This window comes from Morchella sextelata, assembly GCF_020137385.1.
Source record: "Morchella sextelata strain SCLS chromosome Unknown scls_16, whole genome shotgun sequence".
In the NCBI taxonomy this organism is placed as follows: Eukaryota; Fungi; Ascomycota; class Pezizomycetes; order Pezizales; family Morchellaceae; genus Morchella; species Morchella sextelata.
Genome location: NW_025408631.1, coordinates 1,387,484 through 1,402,661, shown reverse-complemented (window position 1 = coordinate 1,402,661; position 15,178 = coordinate 1,387,484). Strand labels below are relative to the sequence as shown.

Below are 15,178 nucleotides of genomic sequence, written 5' to 3'. Positions count from 1 at the left end.
ATGCGCATCTAATTGGACCCAAACGGGCAGCTGGAGACGCAATAATGATTTAGCCTCGAGCCCAAGGCGGCTGTACTACAATGTTAATCCACTTCGCGTGAGGCTGAGGATTGTAGATGGGGAAAGGGAAGATAAATGAGATTTGGCTCAATAGGGTCGGAGCTTTTGGTTCATCGTTGGTATTGCGGGTGTTACAATGCCAAAGCGAGGAACAAGCACTTTGTCAGAAACCCTATTTCTTCAACATGGCGATTCTATTTCTTCCAAACGATAAGGCAAAGGATTTCACATATAAACAGAACCTGCGGTAAAGCAGGCGGGCGCACAACGGTGCTCCATCAACCACATTTATGACCTCGTTACCAATATCAACAAATTGATGCAAACCACTGGGCTGAATGGAAGGATGGGTGTATTGTAATATCCATAAATGCGATCCATCCTGCCGAAATCTAGGGACGGTTGTAAGCGGTGGTGGGCGCAGCGCTCAGGTACACTGGAAGCACGGACGGGCATGTTCGATTGATTAAAGGAGGAGGCATCGAGTCAGGGTAGGGAACAATATGTATGTACCTAGAGTGCATACATGCTACAAATCTGTCTTCGGGACTAAGAAACCTCTCCGAGTATTCTACCTAAGTAAGCCATGGTATCATGTAACCCTTGCTCTAGATCTGTCACCCCGGGAAGCACAAGCTGAATTGTTCTCAGATCTACCCTACTGTACTCCACTAACCTTTGATTTAGCATGTACGGTTGCTTGCCAGAGGTTCCCCGACACAAAGTGCACATATGGGAGCTAGGTAGAGTAGAGTAAGTAATACTCTTGCTCTTTCACTCAGGTCGTACATACCATATGTAGAGTACCTACACAGCTGCTATTTGCAACCATGTAGCCAACTGGGATTACATAGATACTCTACCAGTAGAGAACCCTCGAGTGTGTAGAGCACTCTACATACGTACTTTTATGCACATAATGCTGCAGAAATCAAGGCCGGTGATCGTCATCGTGCGTATGAAGAAATATTTACTTGAAATTCAAAAGCAAATCCCCATAATCAGGTATACAGCTGTACGGGCGACCTTAGCCACATGTTTCCTGTCTCTTTTTGTAATGTTTCAATATTTCTAAGGCAACAGATCCGCTTTCGATCTTCTATGATAACCAAATTATTTACTAATAATTCATGTAGTATCAAGCATAATCCCGCCCATCCGCCTTACAATGCCCAAAAAATACCAGATGATTTGTCAGTCTTACACGGTTAAGGACATGCCTACACACTTATCACCCAACCATCCATCATAATATATTCTTCCTATGATGAGGGGTTGTCGCTCGTCTCATCACTTGATACTACCATCTCTACCGGTAACGAGGACCGGTAGTATACCCCAATCCATTCCCGAGGGGCATAATTAAGACGGCGACCTATCTCTCTCTCTTTTTTTTTCCTTTCTTTCTTTTTCTTTCTTTTCTTTCTTTTCTTTCTTTTCTTTCTTTTCTTTCTTTTCTTTCTTTTCTTTCCTTCCCCGTTACTCATGCCTACATGAACGAAATGTCGGATGCTGTAGCACCCGGTTGAATATAAATCTACATGCCTCAGCTAAGTTATACTAAACCCGTTATGCATATTGTAACATCGCTTGGCGTCCGCATCCGAGGGGCCAAGGAGATGTAGTTACCAAGGATCTTCTGACATTTCCCTTGATCCAAGGAAAGTGAAAGCCACCATCATCGACACCGAAAGCAAGCGAGGTTTTTGAAGTATGTAAGTAATTTGGTATGATTTCACATATGACAAGTTATGTAGCTTACTCTAGCTGGTACTCCACATATGCACGAGCTCAAATATTGACTGAGTTAGTGATCTGGAGCAGGCCACGACTGACTCTACCGCAAAAAGTTGAGAAATTCGCTAGCGCCGTCCAGGGATTATCTCTCGAGTGATTGGTTGGATGGCATCGATCTGCATCAGATGTTTCCCATAGAAGTAATTTTGATCTCACGGAGCTAGAGTTTTTGCGGTATCTCATTTCCCTTTTTTTCTCACGAGGAAGGTAGATACATATGTATTCGTATATCCCAGGTTATCTGGCCCTGACACCTGTCAGAACTCACCCAGTTTCGGAAAGTCCGCCAATAGAAATCCTCGGAGACGTTGAATTCGGAAACATCAAATACTCTTTTGCCTTGTCGGTGGATTTATTTTTCTTTCTCCCTTCGGGTCTTACGTCAGTTCAATGAGGTGCTCTGGCATGACCGATCAGAAATGATCACGTATGTAGGTACTCTAGTTAGGGCTGGCTAGGATCGTTTTTTTTTTTTTTTTGACGTCCCCGGTGCCAAGGACCAATAATTTCAATGGGCGAGCCCGGCTGGTCCGATCACGATCGCCCCAACAATACGTCTAGCCCGAGTGCTGTTGTGTGATTGATACAAGATCAAACGAAAAATCTCATCTTGATTAATATTCACTCTCTAGACGGAGAGAAAAAGATCTCGATTCAATGTTTTATACCACTAAAGAGGTGGGGGGCGCAAGCTAGCTTTGTAGTTTTATTCGGGACCTTCTCGATCTTAAAAACACCGATTAATTGTCACTTCACATCCCCACAACACCAGGGACCGACCCGACCTACTAAAAGCGGGACCGAACCTTGGATCTCTTGTATGTACCTACTCTAGAGTACTAACGCGCACGTGTTCCCGGATTCCCGCCAGCAGACCAGTCAACTAGCTCATTTCCCACATAGCGGCAGTTATTTGTCCCTCCTTCTTCGGTTAACAAACCGGGTACCATACCATCGAGAAGGAAGATGTCCCATCTGTAAGGATCGCTCGCTGGCGAGCTATAATGGTGATTTTATACCCTACTTAAATCTCGCGTCGTCGGCAGTTGAGTGATTCGCGACCAAACTCTCCACACAGAGGTGTCAATTCGAGTGACTTCTGGTGATCGACAGGGCTCGGTGAGAGAAGGAGGCAAGTATGTATGTACGCACCCTTCCTTACTTCGCGTGTTGTCTCACTCGGATAAGCTTGGAATCCGCAGATAGGTTGATTTTAAGCTGGATAGAGTGATCGACAAAAGAAATATATGGAGCTTATTTTGCTTATGCCTTGAAGTGTTGTTTGGACAGGAAGCTTCTGCACCGAGTACGTGCAGGAACCTCTCCGAAGTCCGAAAACTTTGGTTCCTACCATGCTCGTCCTTTGAATAACAGTTACGAAATCACGTCGCGAATCAAGGCTTACAGAACTCACCACAACCACCCACTCAAAGGGTAAATATTCCGATTGAACGAGTCATTCAGTAAGCCGATCGTCAACGCGGGGCGGCCCGCAAGTTCAACGCGGATCGGTTGGATTTCGGGTGTATATAGGTTAGCTATCTATGGGATCGGGCCAAACGGGATTTTTCCCAATAGCTGATCCCGTGTTGCGCCTACACGCGCAGTAGACTATCAACTACATGTATGTACTCTTACATCTTACATACAGTCCTGGGGAACCCGCCTTTTCACGAGCAGGGGTTACACATGATAAGAAACGACCAAGTTGCCAAAACCTCGATTTCCAATAATTTCCATTGGTCCTCATCCCTATTCGTCGCGATACCTTTTGTGGACGACCGCGCCAACATGTTTTGGATTTCGGATCTATTCCGCTCAAGTAACCGGTATCTATCATTTTGGATACCTATAGCTACTCTCTATAAATAAAACTGATCGCAGTGGGGGCCAATGTCTTTCATTCGATACATACCGTTGTGACATCTGGAGAGATATCGATCTGGCCGTTAAAGAACCTTGGGTCTGTCTTAATCCCCTACGCTATGTTCTATGGTAGATGACTAATATGTACAGTATCTCTATCACACTGTGCTATGTACACCATAGATAAGTTAAGTTTATCAAGTTTATACGTTAGGGACGTTCCTTGCAATCAAGCCAGCAGGAATGATCACTACATTGCCCAAGCTTGATCAGACCCGAGCACGCAAGAGAAACCTGCAACTCCCTTGGCTGACAGTAACGTTTTCTGGTTCGGTCCAGCCGGCGAGCTGGGAAGTGCCTGGCTAGATGATCAAACAACATGCACCGGATTGTCCTGTTTGCATAAGGTTTCTACATCTCTCTCAGAACTAAGCGGAGCTAGATGTTAGAAAAGAAGAGGCCAGGGAGGACCCTTGAAGCAATAACCTAGTTCACTATGAGCCGCCTTCGGTTCCGCCGAAGAACCTAGTTGAACATTTTTCCTACAACTTATCCTGGTATAGATCACGAATGAAAAAAAAAAAAAGAATCGATCTGTTACTCGTGACTGGCTAGACTGGTACCTGAGGGGATCCAGGTCGATCAATATTGCCCAATTGGATACCGACAGCCCATTTACAGGCTCTCAGAATTAAAAGCACACCTTTTCATGAGGGTGAGTTGTACCTATCGCTTATGTATGATTGTTTTGATGGGTTAGTAGTAGCTTGGTCTACGGAAAGCATCCCGTGGTTTTAACAAGCAAGCAAGCGAACATGGACATCCCTGAACATCCCTGGACCGTCACGTTGGATATGCTTCATGTGACTCTGAAATGCTTCATGGATTAGCAGGAAAAAGTTCTTCACGCTGGAGATAACGAGAAGGATGGGTAGGATTGTTTCCAATATGAGTGTCTTGTGGAATTCATTTGCGGGTTCGTCGTTTTCCACATCTACTGACTATCAGCTTTGGGAAGCATGAATACCCAGCTACATTTAGCTACCTGCTAGCTAGTACATATGTGTAGATACCCTCACGATATTGCGGTCTTGTAATGATTCGGCTCATTCTGGTTCGTAGTAGCTTGTAGCTATTCGCTGTTTCAAACTCACAAAATATTTTCTTCCTCCACTTCTTCCGAATTCCACCGTTGTGTCTTGCGGATCACAATTGGACCGGCTGTCAACCACAACTACCGGCACGGTTAGCTCCCCCGCAAGCAAGGGATCCGAAACCCGAAATCTTTGTACGACATGCGGCGCAGTTGGTCAAGGGATATAAATTCTCCAAGTTTCAAACATGGTTTAGCTTCGAGGGTGTAGAGTACAGTTGCCCTCCGCTATACCGAATGCCAAAAAGCCACAAATCTGCTATAACGAACGGGTTTTGGTGATCCGAATCTGAGTTTCACATAGAAAATGATGGAATTATACCTGCTGTACCGAATAATCTGCTGTATCGAACGAGAAATTTTGAAATATGCAGGTTCGTTATAACGGAGGGCGACTGTACTCGAATACTCTGCAAATGTAAGTTATATGGAAACCATGATATAGATCTAAGTGCCAGTTCGGCTAGCCTCGGCCATTGGCATTTGTAATATCAGAGGTGATTTTTGAGAGGAAACTCTGCTACAACTCTGCCAGGCCGGCCGGACTTAGCCGCATACCAGTGAGATTAGAGTAATGAGATGAGATAGCTGATACTCAGCAGATACAGTAACTAGATTTCCCGTAGGCATATCTCTAGTTACTAATGCGTCTAGCTACCCCTATCAACTTTCAAACCCAACAGATGCACCCCAAATCTCAAAAACAGCAATCCCGTCCTAAGGCAGGCCTTACAAGTACACGTAATGCTTTATTCGGATTTCTTCAGGGCCGTCTCCGCGGAGATATCACCCTTTTTTCTTTTTTCTTTTGTTGCAAACTCTTGGTATCAAGTAACACCGAAACCAAAATAGATGCGCATGAAATCAATTCCAAGCAGCATATCAAAAAAGGACGAAATCTTATATTGTGGCGTTTTAGATCTCCAAATACAACCACTCTTTAAGCCTTAAGGCTCGGCATGTAGACGACTGAACCAGAATAAAGCTGGTAATCCACCAGCCGATGTTGAAGGTTGATACTGTACCATGTAGTACTCAAGCCTTGACTCGCCTTTTACTACTCTTTAGGTCTCTGGGATGGGAAATTGTAATTTCAGGGTCCTAAGAAAGGCCATATGCGTACATGGGTATGGCCACGGGGGGCAATGCATGGGCATTCTGTTGGGTCAGATAATTTCTCGGTTTTCTTGGGGAAACGCAACATGTGCGGTGTTGCGCTGTCAGATCAGCCAAATGTGTACCTACATGAGTATGGGATTTTAGGTCACACTGCAAATTTTTATAACGGAGGAAATCGCACACCCAACAACACCTACACTTCCGATTCCATAGGCTAAACTCTGATATGGTACTATCTCTTTTTAGATATTTAATAATCAAGTAACTATCTACCGTCATACCGATAAACATGATTTCTAATTTGTGTAAATGAAGTTTTACCCAACTCGATATTGAGTATCAGACTGTTACCATGGTACGGCTTAAATCTCTCTATACACACGTCGGCGCAGAGGAATGGAAAGTGGATCGAAAAAGCTGTACTCAAGCTCTCTCTGAGCTGCGGATCATATTAGGATAAGGATCAGGACCCTTGTTTGTTTCAAGGCCTCAGAATCCTAAATATAAATGCCCATCAACATCAATGGATCGAAGGCCTAACACAGATCATACATGCCTGGATGGGACAGCTGCAGGTGGAGGGGAGCGGATGTCATTTTTTGGCTTTGGGTGTGACACAACATGAGTTGTGGTAACTTGAAATGATTCAAAGAAGCGATTTGATATTGAGATCCTGTCTTTGATGTTTCTGGCATGCACGCCGCCATGCAATCAATGACGGTGACATCTGGCTGGGGACGAAGAAATGTAAACAATCATGACTAAAGACCGAAGCCATCTGGTATACATGCACACTCTCCGGCGAATGGGGAATACCTGCCAGCATGAAGAGCTCCTCACTAGTACTCTCCTCGGTTCTAGATCAGGCACGATTCATATCTCCGGGATCGATAAACAAAGACATGCAAAAAAGATAGATATTCAGCCAAGCGCTTAAGAGCAGATCATCGGGATTTACAGTCTTACCGGACGGGCCGGCGGAACACGTGGCTACAGAAAATTTAAAGATCTGTGTCTCACGTACGCTATGCCGACTTTTTTCTGAGATAGGTGAGGGTAAATAATTCAATTGTGATATTCAATTGAACAACCCCGTCGAGCTCCTCCTTCTTCTTTCCACTAGCCAATTCTCCGGTAGAATATAATTGATGGAAAATCCACGGGGCACAGCGGGCAGGGATCAAGGGTTATGAAATAAAGGGAGAGAGAAGGGAAGGGGGGGGGGGGGGGGGTCGACTTCAGAGGTTCGAGATTTCAAGAGTGGAATGATATTCATATGTCAGGGTCCAGGGTTTGGTAATACCTTGAACATGAGAGGTATTTACTAGATGTTTTTAGCCACCGTGATCAATACTTACGACCGCAACCAGTCACAGTACAGTGGCTTTCTAAAGTTGGTGTCTCAAGATGCCTTATTCCCAGGGCAGGGGAGTACGTTCGAGTGGAATCGCGTAGGTGACCTAATAGAGATAAACGACCGATAAACCATCTAACGCCTACCTTTGTTATCGGGGTAAGAGGGGATGGTTCAATTGTGAGTGTGGAGACGAGCTGAATTCAAACATGGAGATCATAAGAGTTCTCGGCGAAATATTAGGAGAAGTGGTGCACGTTGAGGTTACAATCATATTATAAATATGAGTAAGATATTTTTTTCCGGAATATATTATGCTTGCACAATTGCAAGGCAGTAGTCAGAAAGGTCTAGAAAGAAAAGGAGAGAGAAAAAAAAGAAGGAAGGGGGTAAAAAAAAAAAAGAAAGAAAGAAAAAAGAAGAAAACACTGAGTAAGTAATCCTCCGATCTGAGTCTCTCGGAATATTATGCAATTACGCAAGCTACTAGACACGAGAAAAAAGGGCCTAGTATAATTCATTGCACGCACTGCATGCATCTCACATGCACATCTCACGTCTAGTATATGCTAAGTAAACGAATAATAAACCAAACCCCCGGGGATGCATCATCTCGTGCCCACAATTGATCTCCGCCCTCGAGCTAGCCTCGGGATCGATATCATGTCTTTTCTCCCTGGGGGTTAGTAAAATTACTGTAACGCTGCGTCTAGTATGTATACATACTGCACAAAATAGTAGTATCGTAGCAAGGATGAACCCTAAACCACCCCTCGATACCGAGATATCACAAGCAATATCCAACCGAAAAGACCCCGAAAGGGCCCAAGCTTCCATTCTTCGGTGATATTACACAGGGAGAAACTCCTCTCCCGCTTCGGAATATATGTACGTACCTTGTCAGTGAGCCGTCGACAGCCGTGGAGGAGGTGGGGCAGCTGGGAGGAGGGGGTGGGAGGGGGAGGAGGAGGAGGAGGAGGAGGGGATATCATGGATTACGGCGCATATGGATGGTAAGCTGCCAAAATTCCCCAGGTTTCTACTGGCCTAAACCGCAAATACATCACAGTACTGTATGCATGTGTTCGTCCTAAAATGAATTGACCAAAATTCCAAAAAAATGTAATGCACTTACTTTTGTACCTACATGAAGATCGTGTTTGAGGATAACGAGGGGTCACCCTGCAGAGTATATGTCATGTGTTACCTCTCTACCCCCCCCCCCCCCCCCCTCAAAACCAGAAACTCGTATTTCCAGTGCTTCAAATCTTCTTTTCTTACTTTACTTCCCCTATTATACTCGTGCCAGGCCATGGCCAGGCCCACTGCAGGAGCGCCTAGATAGCACTAGAAGCTGGACGAATCAAAGCCATATTGCATCTGCAGTCAGGCTAAGGAAAAACCGAAAAATCTAGATTGTAACTAATATGTCGAGCAACAAGGGGCAAATCAGAAACCGTTACCGTATACCAAGAAGCCCCAAAATACATGTGCGTGGCTAGTTAGGATCGAAGGGAATGCTAGATTCCGGGACCGCGATCATGAGTCATTATTATACATTACTGGTAAAGTAAAATTAAAAGCTACATGTACTAATGTACGTAGCTGTTGAAATTTGTTTGGAACATGCGCAGCGTCAGCGATAAACATATTGTGAAGGGATATATGAGACTTTATGGGTGCACGGATTGCGTCAGCCCCTCCCGTTCTGCGTGACAGTGATCGGGGGACCTTTTGGGGGGGGCACGTTAATGTGTCTCGGGAGGAATATTAATTCAGGGCTGAGCTTTGTCATTATTTCTTTTTTTCTTCTCTTTCCACGCCCCTTGTGTCATTAACGTGGTGGTTAGCGCTAATATACGCATAATAATTCCGATATGATAATTATAATGTCTGAACACAGTCCTGATATACGGGAGGAAATATTCAGTGTGGAGGGTTTTGAGTTTCGAGGGTTATCGGGAGGGAGTAGAGTAGACGGATGGCAGCTGAAGTCTTATCTTTGACATGATATAAGAGGGGTCGGGTGACAATCAGTGTCGGAAAGTAAACGTACATACTACATACACAAATTTCATAAATGGAAATATATATACATCGAACCCACATTATTATATTATAAACGGAGTATAGTAGGTACATCACTCTTCCCGGATTGATCCAGTCAGTGCACTGAATATTGTTACGCTTATAATATGTACTAATAGTTGCAAATTGGTACTAGTCCAAGTATGTACATTAGTACCAAGTAAGCCACAGACGTCGGGAAGTTCCATTAGAAATTATAATCACCAACCATCACTCGTTAGCCAAAAACTGATTTCCAACAATTCTTCCCAACGGAGTCCCCCATATGTGATTTTGCTAAATTAAATTGAAATGCTGAGAAGGTAAAACTCCTTCTCTAGGGTCGTTCTACAACCCAGGGATATTCGTAAACAGGTTTCCGACGTGTCATCCATCCATCAGTCGTGGTCAATATGCCCATCTAGATCCAACTTCCTTAATTCCAAATCCTTATCCAAAAACTTCACCACCTCATCCCAAGACCCGCCCACCAATCCACATTTCTTCATCTGCAGTACTCTCAGTGTGCTTTTATGCCGCGCCAGAAACCCAATCAACTCCTCGCACTTCACGTTGATGCCGCCAATTACCAGCTCCTCCAACATCTCCCACCTCTGGCTTTCCCCGCCAAACACCTTCTCGAACAATGCACCGCCACGACCAGCGGGCGGACATACATTGAACTCTACCGCCAGCTTCTGTAGCCCCACCGCCGGGGCTATTACATCAAACAGGTAGCTCTCCAACAGCCTCTGCGTCACCTGTGTCTGTGTCTGCTCCTCCCCACAAAACAAAAGTCGCAGTTCCCGAGACGCCTTAAATACAATCGCTGCCCGGCGTAGAAGCTCCTGGTCTTCAAACAGAATTTGGTCAATGAGCCCGGTGGTCTTGAACGACTCTAGCGTTGTGCCGGTGAAGTACGAGGCATCAATGAGCGCCGAAAAGGCACGGAGATGGTCCTTCTCGCCCCAGGACCCATGGAAATGCGGGGGATCAATGGTGTGCGCATAGCGGTCCATCAAGGTTACCGCCCCCGAATTGGCAGAGGTCGAGGGCGAGCTCTCGAGCAGCGAGATATGACATAGCCGTGGGAGCCGGCTAAAGGCCGTGGAGAGCATCGCGACATAATCGGATGATTCCTGAAACTCCTGACACTCATTGACCAGGCTACGGAACACGATCAGCGTTCGGTAATCGAGCTTGTCAACGTCTTTTGCAATAGTGCTGCCGAGATGTTTATTGATTGTACTCCAGACCATGACCCGCATGGCGTCGACACTGAGGGAGATGTTGCGTACAAAACACGCGATGTGGCTGTGGCGAGAGAGCTCAATGAGTCGGGTCAAGCTCTGGAATGTGGGTGAAACATCGAGCGAGGTGAGGAGCACTTCTTTACCAATGTGGGCAAAGGCTCGTTGGACAAGACGGAATCGTGATATGTCTGCCTTTGCGTCAAGATGGAAAAAGATCTCACGGATGAGTTCAGGACTGAGTGAGTTCATGGTTGCTGCTCCTGCAAACAACTAAAGAGATAAAAAAGCTATGAGTGATACCTCTTTACGGATAGCAACAACAGCTTCTTCTCCCTCCTTGATTCTTCCTCGCTCTGTGAATGAGTCGGGGTCATTTTTATATTGTCTTAATCCTACCCACACTTCCGAAAGTGGCGTCAGGGGTGAACACCGGCATTGAACTCATCGACTCGATCGTTTTTTTGCCCTTACGAAAAAAGGTCTGAGAGAGGAGAGTCACATCCTGTCATGAGATACCTTTAAATCCAATTACTATCAAGCTGTACATTAATATGATATTGTTGAGGGTCCGGAAAACGGGGCGGAGGCTGCAAAGTGCACAACAACGCCTATGCAGGATCGAAGAAGCTAGAGCTTGCACCAAACGGTTTGCTCACCATGAAGAGAAACCGGAGGTGCAGGGAGCCGAGAGTTCGGTACCGAACATGATCGCCGGTTGCCGGCTGGCGCCTCCTCTGGGACTTGACATTTGACAGTTTGTCGGATCAATGTTCCGGTCCTTTAGGATCGGACTCCCACTTTTTTTCTGGGTCGACAACGACGGCACAACAGCAATGGACCAATGAACGGTTCACGGGGCTGCTTTAATTATTAAACACCCCTTATCGTTGTGGCTGAAAGGGGGGAGTAATGCTGCTAAGATAAGTAATCGAGCATTGATAATCCACCTTTATTGATATTCTTTTCCCTGGCATTCACTCCTTTTCGGAAGTTTGTAACGAAGTCAACAGGAATATATCGAGACTCAAACGTCAGTCAGATGTAAAGTACCCAGCCAGGGGCAATTTAGTCTTGGCATGACGATAGTAGTTATCAGGTAGTCAATCTGCCATTCCTGCCGTAGGGTGACCATTGATAGACTTCGTGACAAGGCAGAAGGGGAAAATCTTATTAGTCCGGAAATCCGATGATACTCACAACTTTATTGATTTCGGTATATAAGAGTGGGCTCTTTGGCCCCCCGACCTCTCGGGTCTTAGCTACATATATGTATGTACCTTGTGCAAAGTACCTATCTCCCCGGGTCTAGACAATGAATAGGTACCTAATCTACGTACTCAAAGATAGCTGTCTCGGTCGTCCATGACTAGAGACATTTGCATATACGTTACTGCTCTTGCCTTAGTCTAGGGGGGGAGACAACGGCGGTGAGCAGTTCCTGCCAATTGCTATTACATTCGTCAAAATCGCAATTTGCCTCTCAACACCCCAACACTGTCTTGCATCCAAACCTGACGTATGTACGTACTCGTGCTTGTATATTACAAACGCCATTGAATGACGAAGTCTATTTCTGGAGGGGGACTCATATGTGTTTTATTCGCTGTCGCTGAACCCAACACGCGCGTGCTGTAGGCTGATTCTCAATTGGATTAGTATCACCATCTGCTGCACAATTGGTGAAACGGCGGCGGCTTGCCGCGGTCAAGTGGTGATGTTTTTTTTCTTCTTTCTAGTTTTCTTTTTTTACTTCTGTGCCCATGTCTCACACCAATCCGAATCTCCCCTACTACCTACCTACCAAGTTGCGCGTATTGCCTGTCCACTAGCTTGGCTAATGATAGTTTGTGCCGGTTCTTGGGTTCCTTCCGTCCGCCAATTTGCCAACCGCCGTGAAATCTGGATTTGTGGGTTTTGATCATTTCCGCTTTTTTTATTATCAGATCCCGCTACCCACCAACACCCCAATCCAGTTGGTCGTCGTTGTCGTCCTCTTAAAAGGACCGCCGGTATCCAGCCCAACCCTAATGTAGTTAAATACTCCCGCTCCCAGAAACGACAAACGTGATGGCATGTTCATGAGGAATCACTCAGCCGCAATCTCCGCGTTCTGGCCCATTTCATGTAACTTTTGCCTCTATGGGGGGGCACAAGGCGTGCCCGCTTGAAGCGCATAAGCGCTTGCATCGCATGGTGCATGGCAGATAGCCTTAATGAAAGTTCCACGGGATTCTTCAAGATGTCATGCCAGTGAAGCTAGGGTCTCTTTGCAGATAGAGGCAAATAGTGCACCACAATAAGAGTTGGCCCAGTAATTGGGTCTTGATATCTGGAGTTACACTATAGCTAGGATATTCTTTCTATGTTATTGGGCGTCTAGAGTATTATTCTCAGGTTATGAGAATATCTAAAGTCCTCCCGACTCAACTTATGTCTGGCCCCCGGCTTATCTGTTATCCATGGCACAATTGAAGCCATGACAAGTGGTGGTCGGGCCCGCCCAATTGATATCATTATCGAACCATACATACCCCACTCTTGCGCCTGGGGAGTAAGATTCGAGTCTTGAGTCAAGCAGGCCGTTTAAGATCTAATAGACATCAGCTGCCCTGTCCTCAATTAAGCCTACTCACGTCATCGAGAAGGAATCTCCAAAAGCTCCATGAACAGCGAATAAACGTTGATTCAATATTCCCAGCCGTAACCACTATTCCATGACCAACAGAAACGGTGAAGCTTCCTATCTCGATTCCAAGCGCGGGGCTTGAATTTTGAGCTTTACGCTGAGGGGTCCATCCAGACATGCATCCCCCCCCCCCCTTTTCTTTTCCCCACACACGCTGAACCCTGCGTTATGTAGAGCTAGTAGGCTAGACGTCAGACGTCCATTGTACACTTTGAACTGTGATTGTCTCCTCGGACATGGACAGTTGGATATTCAGCTCGGATCGGATCACGCAGTGCTCGGATGTAAATCCCAAGAAAGAGCGGGCCGATGCTACAGTTTCCGGTAGAATTATTGCGAAAGTCAGAGCTAAAAGAGTGGATTTTGTTGGTCTGTGCTCGTAGCAAAAAAATCTTTTAAGGGCCAATAGGACACTCGGGTCACGGGGAACCCACTTTCGCAATAATTCTACCGGAAGCTGTACTCACAATTGAGGTGCATGTAAAGTGACCGGCAAGCCTATCGTGAAACCAAGACACTCCATATACGAGGGCGCTCTAGCTATCATTGGCTTCCAACGATCTCAGCAAGGATTCCAGTAGCGAGCACAGTCCCGCCGGTCACTGTACGGCAGCTGATTACATATATTACCCACCGGCGTCTCTTGGAGGCAGGTATATTGAGATTCGGGAGAGGGCATCGTAATGTACGTGCTTCTATTGGTGGGAGGGAAATCGGTGCTCAATCCCTGCTGGAGATCAGACTCTACTGCATACCACGTAGGGCGTCTCGGCTGATTGGGTGGATCTTGATTTCCGTGGCTAGTCCGGGGAAATCTACGGGGCTGAACCGTATCTGAAGATTGAATTGCTCTTTTTTTTTAGGATCAGCGGTAGTTAAATATATAGGACCAGGGTACTTTGAAGATACAGGAGAGTCTTTAGTAATGGTAGCATCATATTGTGGTGAACTTGTACTTACCTAGTTATCCTTAAGTAATGACTACTCGTTTACAGCCATAAGAGCTAGGAAGTACAGGTGACGGATATAGAACCGCAATTCTTTACTTTCCGAGTGCAAGAGAGTCTTTAGCTAGCCGTATTGTTGGAGCAATCCAGAGACGTAGATTATGATTGCTTGTGTTGGTGGTGAGAAGAGAAGAGAGATAGACCTCGTCCTTCTCTTCTCATAGCTAAGTCTAACGACACGTCTAGCTATGATGACAACTATCTCGTAGTCCTAGCTTTGTGGCACAGTCCCTTCACTAAGCCACCTACTAAATAAGTCACATGATAACTACCGCATACGTGGTAGTGTCTTTATCCCTAATGACTAAGTGTACTGTGGTCTGAAGTACTCGTTTCCCTCCCAAGGACTAGGAAACACAAGTGAAGCAATAAAGACAGAAAGTACGACCACTCTATACAAATCATCCCCGTACCAATCAACTCTATTACAGTCGTTCACTGAGTATTGACGGACACCGAGTGTTGGTAGATTTAGCAAAAAAGAGATATATGAAACAGCTGAGCTCTGGCTTCCCCATTGTCTTAAACTCCCTGTCAGTGAACATCTAGTGTCTGTCATCGCCGAGCTGCAGTGAACGACAGCTAGTACACCAAGACCAAAAAAAAAAAAGGCCAACTTGACTCAACCCCTGAACCCGAAACCTCCCCCACCATCCGCATACCATCCGCATACCCCTCACCTAACCACCCTTGGCACCATGACGACTATCAGATCTACACAGTGCCGGCCCTAACAGTCAATCGGGCGAGCCGGCCGCTGACGTGACGTCAATATGAGCATATAAATCCGCCGAGTGACAGCGGATGCCCGAACTA

At 45.8% G+C, this 15,178-nt stretch overlaps 2 protein-coding genes across 2 annotated transcripts; one reads left to right on the top strand and one right to left on the bottom strand.

Moving 5' to 3' along the window:
• Positions 1-646: 646 nt before the first annotated feature.
• Positions 647-2,150, top strand: H6S33_004088 (uncharacterized protein; the record flags this gene model as incomplete). The annotated part of the gene is made up of 10 exons (XM_044835456.1): positions 647-649; positions 748-784; positions 843-858; positions 915-940; positions 989-1,016; positions 1,197-1,253; positions 1,759-1,775; positions 1,872-1,909; positions 2,022-2,064; positions 2,119-2,150. The coding sequence occupies 10 exons, from the start codon at positions 647-649 to the stop codon at positions 2,148-2,150; spliced, it is 297 nt and encodes a 98-aa protein (XP_044691622.1).
• A 7,664-nt stretch (positions 2,151-9,814) lies between these two features.
• H6S33_004087 (uncharacterized protein) lies at positions 9,815-10,918 on the bottom strand (the record flags this gene model as incomplete). The annotated part of the gene is made up of 1 exon (XM_044835455.1): positions 9,815-10,918. One exon carries the CDS (start codon positions 10,916-10,918, stop codon positions 9,815-9,817), a length of 1,104 nt encoding a protein of 367 aa, XP_044691621.1.
• Positions 10,919-15,178: the final 4,260 nt, after the last annotated feature.